Source organism: Nematolebias whitei, chromosome 16 (genome assembly GCF_014905685.2).
Source record: "Nematolebias whitei isolate Nwh7 chromosome 16, NemWhi1, whole genome shotgun sequence".
Lineage (NCBI taxonomy): Eukaryota > Metazoa > Chordata > Actinopteri > Cyprinodontiformes > Rivulidae > Nematolebias > Nematolebias whitei.
The window spans coordinates 11,244,942-11,258,915 of record NC_056513.1 but is presented as its reverse complement, the minus strand read 5'-3'; the positions used below and the strand labels follow the sequence as shown (position 1 = coordinate 11,258,915).

At 41.4% G+C, this 13,974-nt stretch overlaps 2 protein-coding genes across 2 annotated transcripts in view; both read right to left on the bottom strand.

The window, feature by feature from the left end:
- Positions 1 to 3,076: 3,076 nt before the first annotated feature.
- On the bottom strand, positions 3,077 to 13,406 carry metrnlb (meteorin like, glial cell differentiation regulator b). Its single transcript, XM_037690188.1, has 5 exons — positions 13,052 to 13,406; positions 10,644 to 10,827; positions 8,109 to 8,334; positions 5,267 to 5,326; positions 3,077 to 3,393 (listed from the first exon to the last, which is right to left on the bottom strand). Exons 1-5 carry the CDS (start codon positions 13,156 to 13,158, stop codon positions 3,077 to 3,079), a joined length of 894 nt encoding a protein of 297 aa, XP_037546116.1. The 5' UTR covers positions 13,159 to 13,406.
- Positions 13,257 to 13,974, bottom strand: part of b3gntl1 (UDP-GlcNAc:betaGal beta-1,3-N-acetylglucosaminyltransferase-like 1) — a 32,489-nt gene continuing 31,771 nt past the window's right edge. The window contains exon 13 of the mRNA XM_037690187.1: positions 13,257 to 13,272. The gene's annotated coding sequence lies outside the window, so the exon portion shown is untranslated. The remainder of the gene's footprint in view (positions 13,273 to 13,974) is intronic.

Sequence of the window (13,974 nt, the reverse complement as noted above, 5' to 3'; positions counted from 1 at the left end):
GCACAGTTTCAAGATAACAATCTCCATCTTCTACCACTTGTCCATGGCTGGGTTATGGAGGCCACAGGTCCAGAAGAGAAATCCAGACATCATTCTCCCCAGCCACACTCCCCAACTCCTCCTGGGGGATCTGCAGTGAGGGAACGCTGCAGGTAATGATGGCCTGAGAGCGCATGTTGTAACTGCACTGACAGCGTGACATGTGGGAGGAGATATAAGAAGGCAGCAGACCAAGAAAGGATTTATAGATGAAGATGTACCAGTGTGAGGGCCTACATGTAGATAATGATGACCAACTGACCAAGGAGTACAGAGTGTAGTGATGGGTATGGTACCAGTTAAGCACCATAGACAGCATCCAACATCTGTAAGCAGCTGGCAGGGGCATTCATGTAAATAATGTCATCATAGTCAATAGTTGGTAGGAAGGTAGCAGTTACAAGGCATTTCCTGACATTCAGAGTTAAGCAAGAACTATTTCTGAAAAAGAAATCCAGTTTTAATTTCAGTTTCATTATCAAGTTTTTGATATGCGGTTTAAAAGAGAGATATGCATCGACCAAAATTCCCAAATATTTGTAAGAATCTACAAACTCAATAGGAACACCAAGCATGTATGAGATAGGAGGAAGAGTTGCTGGCACAGACTTTCTGTTGCAAAACAACATCCCTTTGGTTTTGTCATCATTTAGCACCAGCTTAAATTTCCTTGAATTCCCGTCAACCCGGCGGCAGTGCTCAAGTACCTGACCACCGAGCTCCTGGAGTTGGTGAGAAACTCGACTTGTGAGGAGCTCTCCAGACTGCTAGGAGGAGTGACCATCACTCAGGGAGGAATTCTGCCTGGCATTCGGGCAATCCTGCTGCCCGGGAGGACCAAGAGGCTCACCGGATCAGACAGCAAGCTGGATCTGGGTGGACGGATCGGTATCTGTGGCCATATTCTTCGGCTTCACTGCAGGAGATCCTTCCTGCCCACAGCTATCAGCATCTATAACAACTCTTGAATGAAACCAGGATGATGAGCTACGACAACACTTAATTTCCCTCTGGGATTAATAAAGTATTTTTGAATTGAATTTTGAGATGGAATAAGTCTGAGTGAATGATTTCAAATGCAGACTGTAGAAGCTGAAAAACCTTGGCAACTGTGTTAGCTCAGCAATAGACAACAGTGTCATCGGCAGAGAGATGCAAGGATGCGTCAGGAATGCTTTGACCTACATTATTTATGTAAATTGTAAAAATAGTGGGACCTAAAACTGAACCTTGTGGCACACCATTGGTGACTGTTAGATAGCTAGATGAAGTACCATTATGTCAAACATATTGCCTCCGACCTGAGAGATAGTTTGTGAACCAACCAACAGTGTGATCTGAGAAGCCAATATCTGATATGTACGGATGGCTGAAGCTCCCTCATCTATGTGTGTGTGTGCGCTTGTTGATGTTACTTTGTGAGGACCATTTTTGAACACATACTACATTGTGAGGACCAACTGCTCTTTGTGGGGACCAAAACCCTGTCCCCATAAGGTTCAAGTGTCGTTGGTGGGTTAGGTTTTTAATTTTTTTTTTATAACTGTCTATTGTCGTCGCTGTTGTCCATTGTTTTCATCATTCTTTGTTGAAATCAGTCTCTTGTAAATGAGTCCTCGGGGCTCAATAGGATTTACCTGTCTAAATAAAGGTTGAATGAATAGGTATGTACTGTTAATGGTTAGGTGTAGGGTAAGGTATGTACTGGTAATGGTTAGGTGTAGGGTAAGGTATGTACTGGCAATGGTTAGGTTTAGGGTAAGGTATGTACTGGTAATGGTTAGATTTAGGGTAAGGTATGTACTGGTAATGGTTAGGTTTAGTGTAAGGTATGTACTGGTAATGGTTAGGTTTAGGGTAAGGTATGTACTGGTAATGGTTAGGTTTAGTGTAAGGTATGTAATGGTTAGGTGTAGGGTAAGGGTCAGGGTTAGGCTATAGAAATGAATGGAAAATGAATGGAAGTCAATGCAAAGTCCCCATAAAGACAGCAAGACAAACCTGTGTGTGTGTGTGTAGGAAAGCGACATTCCATCCATACTTGCTCTTCCTGAGGAAGGAGAGAAAGCATCCCACACACTCCTGTTGACAGCAGGCGGAGGGAGAGGTGCGCGTCCAGCCGTTTAAGGTCACTCACATCCTGTTTCAACTCAACCCTTAAACGTTGAACCGTCCATCTCAGTCATCCACCTGAAAGTGTCTCCGGCTGTTGACAGGCACATTTAACACCTATTCTGTATTATACATCATCAGTCGTCAACAGTTTGACTATTAAAAGGAAAGGAAGTTTTGTGAAACTAAGAGAGGAAAATATTTGCACACCACCTCTTGAATCGGTTCGTTCTGAAATGAATCGCCTCTCGTCTCGTTCAGCGGTGAATGGACATTCAGACATGCAGTGAAAGTGAATGCCAACCAGAAAAATGGCTCAGCAGAGCAGCGAAAGCTCTGACGCACTCCAGCTCTCCTGCCAGCACATTGCTAGAACACTCCGAATGGATTTTTCTTCTTAGTGGGATAATACGTCTTTGTTTGCATCCGATAGTCTTTCAGTTTTTTGTCCTAACGTTAAATGTTTTTACTTAAACAAGCCTCTTTCTGGTGCTCTCACAAGCAAAGTCATAGACCGAACACACAATAACTTTGGTCAACAGAACTTGAATTTATTTTTTTGTAAATATGCAGAGACCTTTAAAGCTTGTTAGCAAAACTCACAACTTCAGTACATAAAGACTCACAGAGCTGCGTACGATTCACTTCTGACAGAAGACTTGGAATTTTTACAGAAAGCTTTTTACAAAGCAAACTTTCATTTCATCAGTGAGCAGTATCATCACCACGAGAACCGCTGATGAGTTAGGCACTTAATGAAATGTGCATGAATTATTCACTCATTCATTGCTGCTTCTGCACACATTTGAACAACCAATGAAGTTACACACGCAGTGCACAAATGTAGTCAGAAGCAGCGCGTTCAGCCTCTTCGGCTGCACAATACTGAAACTCTTGAAGTTTTATCTAAAGCCATAAATAAATTTCAGTTCGTGTCTATTTGACAAGGGTTCGTCCCTGTGTTCAGTGCTTCGGCGTACAGCTTCAAGAAGTCCTTGTAGCGAGGTGCACAGCCGAGCCATGCCTCACTAAAATGGGTGGATCCGGTCAGAAGGTACTCGTCCTGTCCTGGATGCACGCCACAACGTCCGGGAACGTTCACACGTCCACTCCAGCCCCGTCCTCTGGCTCCGCCCCACGCGAACACGCCGCTCTTTTGACGAAACAGCCGACTGAGAGTCACCACAACCAAGGAGTGCTCGCTTGGACCTGATGCCACGCCTCGAAACACACCAACGCCAGCTACGGAGGTGGGAGAGGGTGAATAGAAGGGAAAGAGGCTAAAATGAACTCAGTGTAATCAGACGTTTTGATTTGAATACAGTCTTAGTCTTTAAGAAATGTGACGTTGGCACAAGGCAGGTTCTGTGTGGAGAAACCAGATAAATATCACAGAACTTGTCCAAACCTTGAGGACACTGCGACGTACAGTAAGTGGCACGAGCTGCAACTGAGCTCACTTCCACAGGAACATCTGTAACTGTGAGGTCCTGTCGACAAATGGCTGCTTTTATTATTTTTACTCTTCTTTCAGCTCACAAACAGGACGTGCTCCGAACAACTTCAGAGCTCCTTAGAAATGGAAACTCACCAAAAACCGTGAAATCATTATTCTGAATTTGACTTATTTATACAATACTACAGTTGCTGCAGATCTGGATATGTAATCAAGCAAAACACACGAGAATCAGTCTTACAATAATAAGAATTAGATTAGATAAAGGAAACAACTGTCAACTTGATTTATTTTAAAGATTAGAACAGCTGCAATTTTTATTGTTTCCTGGCTGATAAAGGTCTAATAACTTCATAAGCCTCCTTCAGTTTATTTTTTAATTGCCTGCTGCCATGAAAGGAAGGTGATAATAGTTTTGCCTGTGCTTGTTAAGCTGCTGATCATCCATGCTGCTGATCTCATGCTGCTGTATTCATTTGTACCCATTCATTCACCACAGACTCATGTTCAGGCTGCTGTTGTTTAGTCTATACCTTAGATCCTTATGTGCTGTTACGTTTTCACTTTATATTTTTGCTATTGTTGGGTGTAACTGGGACCCTGTGTACAATTTTGTTCCACCTCATGTACCACATGTGATGCGAATGACAATAAACCTACTTGAACTTGAACTAGTCTGCCTTTTATCATATCTCGTTATCCACTAGACAGATTTGAATGAAACTTTGGGAAAGTAATCACTGAATGTAAATCTACAATGATGCAAGATGGCTGCCACAGTTACTCAACCTTAGTTAACATGAGAAAATGTCTATAAATCAGCCAATTTTAAATGCTGAGCTAAAATTTGTTGTGGTAGAAGGTGACAGTTATCTCTAACTCCTACTCTGAGCACTAACAGATCATGCAGGTTCTTTTTAAAGATTTTGGCACACAGTACAGTGAGATAGTTTAATGACACATTTTGCAGGAATTAATGAAATGACGTCGGACTCATTAAGTCTTGTTTCCAATTCCGAACAGTCAGCTGGCTAACAAACAGCGCAATATCACTTCTGTGATACAGTTCTTGGCAGATAAGGAGTAGGAGCACAGTAGTCCCTTGTTTATCACAGGGGATTCGTGCCCTGAAGCCCCGTGGTAAGTGAAATACCGCAAAGTAGGAATAGTAGTACAAGTAATAAGTAGTTGTTTATTTTAATATTAAAAAAAATAATAAGGCATTTTAAACCCTTCCCACACTCTTGCAAGATTCTAAACAATGTTTCTAAACTCTAAACGCTCTAAAAGAGCACAGAACGTCATGATTTCAGCTCCCTGCCTCAGCTGCTCTCAGCTACCTGCGAGCGCTCTCGGCCACGCCCACTTTGCTCACTCTGCACGGAGAACAGCTGATCAGCTGCAGCAGGAACTTTATCCTAAAGCTCTGGGCTGCACAGAGGTGCAGCTGGTGCTAAATACTTTAAAATAATTTATGTTGAATAAAATGCCGATCGTGCAGCTCATCCATCAATCAATCTGTGCAGTGTCCAATCTTATTTTGAAAAACTACGATAGAGCGAGTCCGCAATAAACGAACCGCGAAGTAGCGAGGGACTACTACTGGATGTTTTTTTAACTAAAACTACTCTTTTTGAGTAACTGATGAGTGACATTTACCGAAGTCGCTGGAGCACACGGCCACGAGGACCTCTTCATCTGAACAGGGTTTACAGGAAACTAAAATGAGAAAACACAAAAAGACAAATTAACATTAATTGTTTTCTTTTATCTTCAAAAGCACGCTCTGATTTTTTTATGGATGCTTTTTAATTCATCTAAAGACGTCGTCTCAAACTTTGTTTCCTGGTTTTTTTTGTGTTGTTTCACAAGGCGGAGGGCGTTTATGAGACATCACAAAATAACGAGATTGTGGCTGGACAAAGCAGGTGAGTGAACGAGAGAAAAACCAGGCTCATCCAGAGAATTAACCTTTGACCCCGGCAGCTATAAAAACAGCTATAAAACACCAGACACACACTCGGACAGGAAACTTCAGCGGGGAAGCTTTTTTCTCTGTCGTTATAAGGAAGGTCGTGTCCTCCCCCACCACAACCCTTCAGTCGTGGCGGGTGGGCTACACAGAACTCGTGTTTGAAGGAGCAGGAAGGAGGGGGTTACGGTTTTGACTGGCAGCTGAGGGAGGACTGTCTGACCTCTGTGTGTGACCCCGACAAGACTTTTTGATCGGCCTGTTTGTTTTCATCCGTGTGCCTGACATAAGGGGTGAGGGGATGGGGGAGGAGTTTCAAGAAGGAGAGGTGAAGAAATAAAATATATATTTAAAACGCCTCTTCGTCTTTAAACCGCATGTCTGTCAGAGGTCCCAGTAACACCAGCAAAAGGACCAGAGATCATTTATGAAAAAGTCAATATCGTATAGATACATTTTCATTTATACAGGTTAGTCTCATCGAGCCACGAGGACTCGTTTACAAGAGAGACCTGCAAGATAAAGATCTGAAACAAGATACTTGATCTAAAAAAAATAAAGGTCTATTCATCGCAAACATAATTTCTATACTAGAGAAAGTGCATTTCCTGCAGAAATGAAGAACTTGATGAGAAACGGATGAAATTGGCTAAAACACATGGTGAATTTCAGCTGAAAAGGAAGAACAAGCCTAAATTACAAACCTGCAAACTCACAAGGGATGAAAAAGGTGACAAACCTAGCGCCCCCCCCCCCCCCCCCCCCCCAGAAGGGTTTGTGATATTTTAACATGTGCATTCTGGTACACTCCAAGAAGAAAGTTAGGGGAAAAGACAACATGCTTCAGGTCAAAAGTCATTTACTCACTTATCTAAATTGAATTAGGACATACAGAGGAAAGACGGCATCAACCAAAAAATAACAAACAAGCAACAACGGCAGCGAACCAACCAGAGAAACCAGAGCTTTATGCTCATTGAGTAAAATGTCTTTAGGCCTGGACAAGCCTTTCAAGGGCCTGTTTCCACTGCTCGCACCTCTTTCATCATGGGCGTCAGAAGCATTTGTAATGTGTGGGGGGGGGCACATTACAAAATTTTAATAAAGTAGATTTCATTTCCTGCATTCTGGAGTAATGTAATGGGTTGTTAAACATCTGCTTTTACCTGCAAATGTAAACACTTGGTTCAATAAGTATTTTAGAGACAGATTCCTCGTTCAACTAGTCCATCATTTTGTTTTAAACACACTCCTGTGGCTAAGATAATGAAATTAATGTGATATAATTTATCTTAAACAATGACTATGGGGTGCACTTCACTTTTAGTTTTGATGTAGTTTTATTTGTAACACAACTTGCCATTGTGCTCAGCAATGGTGACACTGAACGGCATGTTTAAAAATAAGAATATTAACTTTACACAGCAAATAATATTTTAACAACCACCAGCAGTGAATTTTGAGGGACATTTTACTGTTTTCTGATTTAGTGATAGACCTACATTTAACAGATGACATGGCAGCAGCCTTCACAACACTAAATTACACTGTGCACTACAATAGTGACACACACAAAAAAAACGAGTCAGTTTTGTCATCCTGCATGTAATAATTAAAACTAAATAATTTACAGGTTCCTTCCTACCTTGGTGCCACAATTTCTACCACTTCATAACTTTAATTCTCCTTTCCTTCACAAGCCACATGGAATAACATTTATCTCCTTCTCCCATTGTTTTCCTTTCCACTGTTCCTTCCCCATCACTGATTTTTAACAATTTTACTTTCCAGAAAACTCGTGTTCTTTCTCCTTCAAGTTATTCTCTATAACACCATCAGGTGGACTTTGCAAATTTTGGTGTATGTGGCAGCTACATTGTTCAAATGTTGATGCAGCGCTACGCTAGCTGCGCGCAACACAGTCATGCTAGCTAAGATGCTACAGATATAGCACTCCGCTAACTGCCCCCCCCCCCCCCCCCCCCCCCCCCCCCCCCAAACTGCCCCACACTAAAAAAGCTGTAACTCACAACACCGAGGTGTCTCTCCCTCCTACATCCGTCCCGTGAACAACAAGAAAAAAAAACATGAAGAGATGAGCGCACGGAGGAACACTGTTTCTTAAAGGGAAATTATGCCACCCACGCCTCTGACACCCCCCACTCCCCCAGGAAAAAAAAAACTCATTGGATCTACACGATTCACGTAAATGACATATTTTAGTTTGAAATCAGCCAATTTCGCCGAAAAGCGACAAGTTTGCAGGTATGAACCACTGCGCCACCGTGCTGCATTACGTCGTCATCTTCACTACGTATTAATTATTGAACATTTGGAAAATCCCTTTTAAATATAAACATTTTTTTTTTCCATTTTTCTCATTGCTGTGAGAGAACAAATGTTTATAACTTGCATCAAGTTTGTTTAAAAACTAGAATGAAAGTGAAACTGTCACAGCTGAGGAGCTTTGTCTGCAGAAAACAAAACACATAAATATCTCGGACATGCAGAATAATTGATTTCCTGTACCTGAAGCAGGATGCAGGTATGGGTACATGTGGGCCCCTGGTCCCTGGAGGGGCACCAGCTCATACTGGAAAGCGGTGATCCTCCTGCTGATGTCTGTCTGTGGGATGGCCTCCACAAACAGAGCCCCCTCTGCCAGGCTGAAACAGTGCACCGTGCCCAGAACTTGCTCCTTCTCTGCAAGCAGCATCTGCAGGTCTCCTTCACGCTCCAGATACACATGAGAACCCTGAACAAAGAAAATAGGAGCCAATCAGAAAACTACTGTGACAAATGACTAGACCCTGTTTACACAAGTTGTCTCCTGGAAACCTGATACATTTTCCAATGTTGACTGTGAAACCGTTACACGTGCACACGGCAATGGTTAGACGAGACCACAACATTGAATCCGCTGTCGTTTCCAGGCCAGGACACGAGCTGGTGCTGTAAGTTTTGTATTTGAATGGCACACACATGGCACACACATGTTCGCAACCACTTCAGCCTCGAGCATGAAAACAATTACAGTAGTCCTTCGATATTTCGCGGTTCGACTTAAGCGGACTCACTCTTTCGCGGGTTTTCAACGTAAGATTGTACATGACACACGATTGTTAACTTTAATATTACTCACGTGATTGGGACAGTATGGGATAAAATGTTAATGGGAGCAGACACCAACTAATAGGACAAAAAACAAAAACGAAACAAAAAAAGCTTTGGACAGCCGCTGCCATTTTGTAGTTTTCTTTCTTTTGTCTTTTGTAAAGTTTACTGTTTGTATACTGTAACGCAAGTCAAAAGAACTACCGTGATTTTCACCCTATAAGTCGCGGTTTTTTGCATAATTTACTTTACATGCCCTGCGACATATACGCTGAAGCGACATAGTTATGGATTTCCCCCCATATTTATAAACCAATTTTTGACTGAGATATGACCGTTTTCATTCATTCTGACTGAAAATATTGAACACTAACATTTTCAGCCACTAGATGGCACCAGAGTACTACGGCATGCCGTTGTATTATGTAATAGGTAAAAGTGGTTATTAATGACACAATCGGCTTGCCATATGCTGCCACCTTCGTTCTGCTTGCAGCAACCGTCAAATCAGCTTCATTTCGCTGCGCTGCCCCGGCGAAATGCAGCTGATTTGACCGTCAAAGTGCATTTATTAAGCAAAAGTTAAACAGACACACCTTTACTGTAATTTCAAGCAAACAAATAATTGTTTTTAAGTGTTAATCTTGTTAAATTTTTGTTAAAGTCCTCCCGTGCATGCTCCCGCCATTTGGCAGCCCATCGATTTTTGGCACAACACCAGCCAACATTTCCGTGTTGTCAGTGGTGATGCATAATAGATGCAACGTATATGGCGAAGTGACTTATTTATGGATTTTTCCACTTTATCAGACGTATTTGGACTGATGCGACTTATAGGACGGTACGACGTTTACGGCAGAAAATACGGTACACGGCCCAGAAGCCAACAGTGCACCCAGCCGCTGCTTCTTGCCGATATTCAAAGAACAGCAATGGAGGGAGCAAACACTAGCGGAGAGGTCAATGTGGTAAAAATAGTTTTGCAACGCAAAGTCAGAAGTAACGATTGAGCTATTAAGCTCACAGAACTGGCAGGAAAGTCACAAATAATCCTGAAGCTGAACTCAACCTTCAAGTTGTATTATCTTCACTGGTGAGTACCCATGTAAATTTAGCAGTACTGTACAGTACATATATGTATGTTGTTAAAATTATGTAGGCTTAAGAGTTTAGAACATTGCAAGAGTGTGGGAAGAGTTTATAAAGCCTTTATATATATATATATATATATATATATATATATATATATACTAAAATAAGTTTAATGTCCCTACTTTATGGATTTTCACCTATTGCAGGGGTGTGTGAACGTAACCCAGCGATAAGTGAGGGACTACTGTACATCCAAAATGGAGAGTACACGGACGTTTGTTTGGATCAACCGCCATCTCAAGAAATGGCGTAGAGCAGATTTGTTCCACGTCAGACGCTCTGCTATCCTCCATGGTTACAGCTGTTCAGATACTCGTGCGAGCATAGAAAAACTAATCGACTAGATGCCCGTAGAGCGACCACGCAATTTCACATCAGAGATCAGATACGATAGAACTTTACTGATCCTGCAGGAAATTGTTTTGCCAAAGTTTCAATACAAAGGAACATACACAAGGAATCACACAAGAAACAAACAGAGAGGTAACACTGGTCAGGTGCAGACAGAAACATTGAAGTGTTTATTGTAGTGCAGGGTTCATTTTTATTGTCCCCTGTGTAGAAAGGGTGAGGAGTTAAAAAGTTTGATAACCACAGGGAGGAAGGTCTTCCTGTGGCGTTCAGTGCAGTTTTCCAAAAACTTCCACACTGACACCTGGATTCAAAAGGTTTGGATGTCAGAGAAAACGAGTACAAACAGCTGAAACGCAACAGCAATGTTCCACGCTACTGCGTTGCGTAAGCAGGGCCTAAATCAACCAAATTTGCATCCTGGCCGTGGTTTGTATCTTCATTTACCTGGGAGTACGGCTGGGGCTTTATGCACGCATGAACCCCTGCTGCGCGTCCCCATGAGGGCTCTGTGTTCGGTCGAAGGTTGACAATGATGGCCCCAGTGGGGTAGAGCCACTCCAGAGACCCCTGAGAGCAGCGAAGGTAGACCTGCTCCACGTCTCTACGATGAGACTCATGGCTCAAACCACTGCAGAAAAGGAGAAAGGCAGGTTAATTCAAATTCACTACAGAAAAGGACTTGATGAATAATCCGTGTCAAGTTTTCAGAGGCCTAAAAACATTAACATGACCACAAGCGACACGCAAAGTTAAATAAACATTCAGGGGATTCATTTCAACCCAACTGGAGCAACTCTGACAGGTGTTGGCAAACAAACCCTACGCTTGTCTCTGGTGTGGATTAACGAGAACAACTCCCACAAGCTGATTAAAATCGTTGGAAATCTGACGCGAGTGAACTTTATGACGAAACGCAAAGTAAAGCTTTTATTGTTTATGACTCGGGGACTTGAAAGAGTGATCAAAGGCGACATGTGGCTGTATTTACTCAAGATAAGGACCGGAGAACGACATTCCTCTAGTCGAATCCTGCAGGAGAGTCTTGAGCATTTGGAGAACTTTGTCTTAACTGCTTGTTATGGGCGTCATTTTCCTTAGAAGAGAAATTAAAAGAAATTTAAGATGACATTAAATTTATTGCATTCTGCCACAAACAGTAGAGAAAAGGGAGCAGATGTTTATGAAGCATTGTGATCCATTTTTCTTCTGTACGTTTTTGGCATTTTTCTCGTTCCACAACTTTCGTGCTCTACAAAATACAATTTTGTACAAATCATAAATCAAAACGTTCAGCTCCTTCAAGACAATCCTGCTACGACTTTTGGTGTTGGCGCACCTTGTTCAGCTTTTTTGTGTAAATTTAAACTTTTATTCGGCTATTTTCAGCTAATTTCAGCAGTTTTGGGCTCCTTTCAGATTATTTCTGCAAACTACAACATTTTTGTGCTTCTTCTATTTTCTTCTTTTTAATTTCAGCTTGTTATGCTCCTTTCAGCTCATTCCTGCAAGTTTAAGCCTTTTCTACTATTTCAGCTACTATATAACTGTTTTTATGCCAATTTAAGCTTTTTCAGCAAGCTCCACATTTTTTGCACTCATTTGAACTTTTTTCAGCTTAGTTCAACAAAAATGGGCTCTACACTTCCTTCTGGTAATTTAAGCTCTTTTCTGCTTTTTAAGCTACTTTTCAGCTGGTTTGTTTTGCTCATTTCAGCCTTTTTCAGATAATTTCCACATTTTTGTGCTCATTCCTGCTTTACAGTATTCTGCTAATTCAAGCCTGTTCTACCGTTTCAGCTACTTTTAAAAGCATTTTAGCTAATTTCAGCTGTTTTAAGATTAAGTCAAGTTTTTCATGGTCTGCTACTTTCAGCCTAATTAATTTATTTCTGCTAGTTTTAGCTTGTTATGCTGCTTTAAGCTACTTTTTAGCAGTTTTGTGCTAAATTTAGCTTTTTCAGCTAATTCCACATTTTTTTTAAGTTCATTTCAGCTCTTTTCACTCCTTCTGGTAGTTTAAGCTTCTTTCTTCCATTTCAGCTACATTTCAGCATGTTTTTAGCCAATTTCAGCTGTTTTTTCCAGCAAGTTCTTCAGCAATAAGCAGTCACATTGCAGTTTTGCAGGAAATGCAATTTCTCTACTTTTTTTTTTTACATCTAAAATTCTGAATTGAGCCAACAGAAAAGTTTCAGGTGTGTTTCTCTCAGAGGAGCTGACTCAGCTGCAAATATGGATTTGATCAACGAATTAGTGCTTTTCCTACATAGCAGACTAAAATATTTAGTGTTTCTTTGGTAGTGGGGTGGAGTACTGGGAATCTGAATTGACCATAAAAAGAAAAAGTACCCAGAAGTGCATTTGTCATCTAGTTGTTTAATTTCTATGTAATGGATAGCCATGGCATGGTTTTGAACTTTTGCTCCAACAAAAAGGTGCTTGATTTTCCTGAAAATGCTAAAAAGACTTTTTCAGCAAAGTGTGCTAAATAAATAAACTGATTGGTTGATTAATTGAACCAGACTGTTGTTTTATTGTATATTGCCAATTTTCATGAAGGATGACTCGTTTTCACATTGTTTAAAGGAGATTTAGGACATTTATTAAACTAACATTTGACTTTATTCACTTTTAAACAGACACATGATGTTGGTATAATGTGATAATTCTTTAAAAGCTCATACAATTAAAATAATTTGTTAACGCAAACCTTTTAAGTGATAACTTTGTTAGTATTAGCTACATAATGCTAGCCCACTCCGCCTTTCTACGGTGATCAGACGCGTTAAGCGAATTATTTCGGTGTAACTGTTTAATAAACAATATCTTTCATTAATTTGCTCCATCCTCACCTCCCTCTCCAGCTGCACTGGTCGCTGGAGTACTGCGCCTCCACCCGACACAGGAGGAGCACAGCGGTGATCCAGAGAGCTGCCGACCGCCGGAGCGTGGCCAACATCCCGCCTCTGTGTCCTCTCCGCACCGGCGGCCACCGCGAAACTCCCGGACACCGAACCAGCTCCGCCAGACGCACGGCAGCTCCCGAAACGAAGATATCCGGTTAAAATATGGCCTAAAAACAAAACGTACTACATTAAAAGAGACACGAGAGCCCGAGCAGGAGGCTACATGTCGGTTTACAGACGACGCAAACGTCCGAGTGAAAAGAAAACTCTCCGCTGCGAGTTTAAATCCACTGTGCGCATGCGCATCAGGACAACAGAGCGGCGTTGAAAACTTTCTCCGCGAGGGTTCTAGGGCGCGTGCCAGCAGCTGACTCCGCCACGCGAGCGCTCGTTCCAAACCCCGCCCACAGATAGACTGAACAGATATCGACGCAGCGATCAGTTTAATAAATAAAAGGAGCTTTTTGGACACAGTTTAAACTGGAATTTTTAAATTAATGTGACGTTTTGGCTTCTAATAATATATATATATATATATATATATATATATATATATATATATATATATATATATATATATTTCCCTCTTATAAACACTCTTAAACAACCTGTTCCGTTGTGGGTGTGTGGTTACAATCACATGGATCAAATTATTGACACAAAATTAAATCAATATGCTTTTCTGGAACAGCAGCTTAAGATTCCTCTGCAGCTTCCACAAGCTTTCTACAAAACTTAAGAAGCATTCAATTTATTGGATAAATAGGGATTAAGTCTTACTTTCCCATCTGCACCCAGTTTTAATGCACCTAGTTTTAATGCACCCGGTTTTAATGCACCCGGTTTTAATGCACCCGGTTTTAATGCAC

Coding starts and splice junctions, on each gene's coding strand:
- metrnlb (XM_037690188.1), bottom strand. CDS start 13,158: ATGTTGGCCACGCTCCGGCGGTCGGCAGCTCTCTGGATCACCGCTGTG. Junction 5,327..8,108: donor ATACCTGCATCCTGCTTCAG/GTACAGGAAATC, acceptor TTCTCATTTTAG/TTTCCTGTAAACCCTGTTCA. Junction 3,394..5,266: donor CGTGTGCTCCAGCGACTTCG/GTAAATGTCACT, acceptor CCACCTCCGTAG/CTGGCGTTGGTGTGTTTCGA.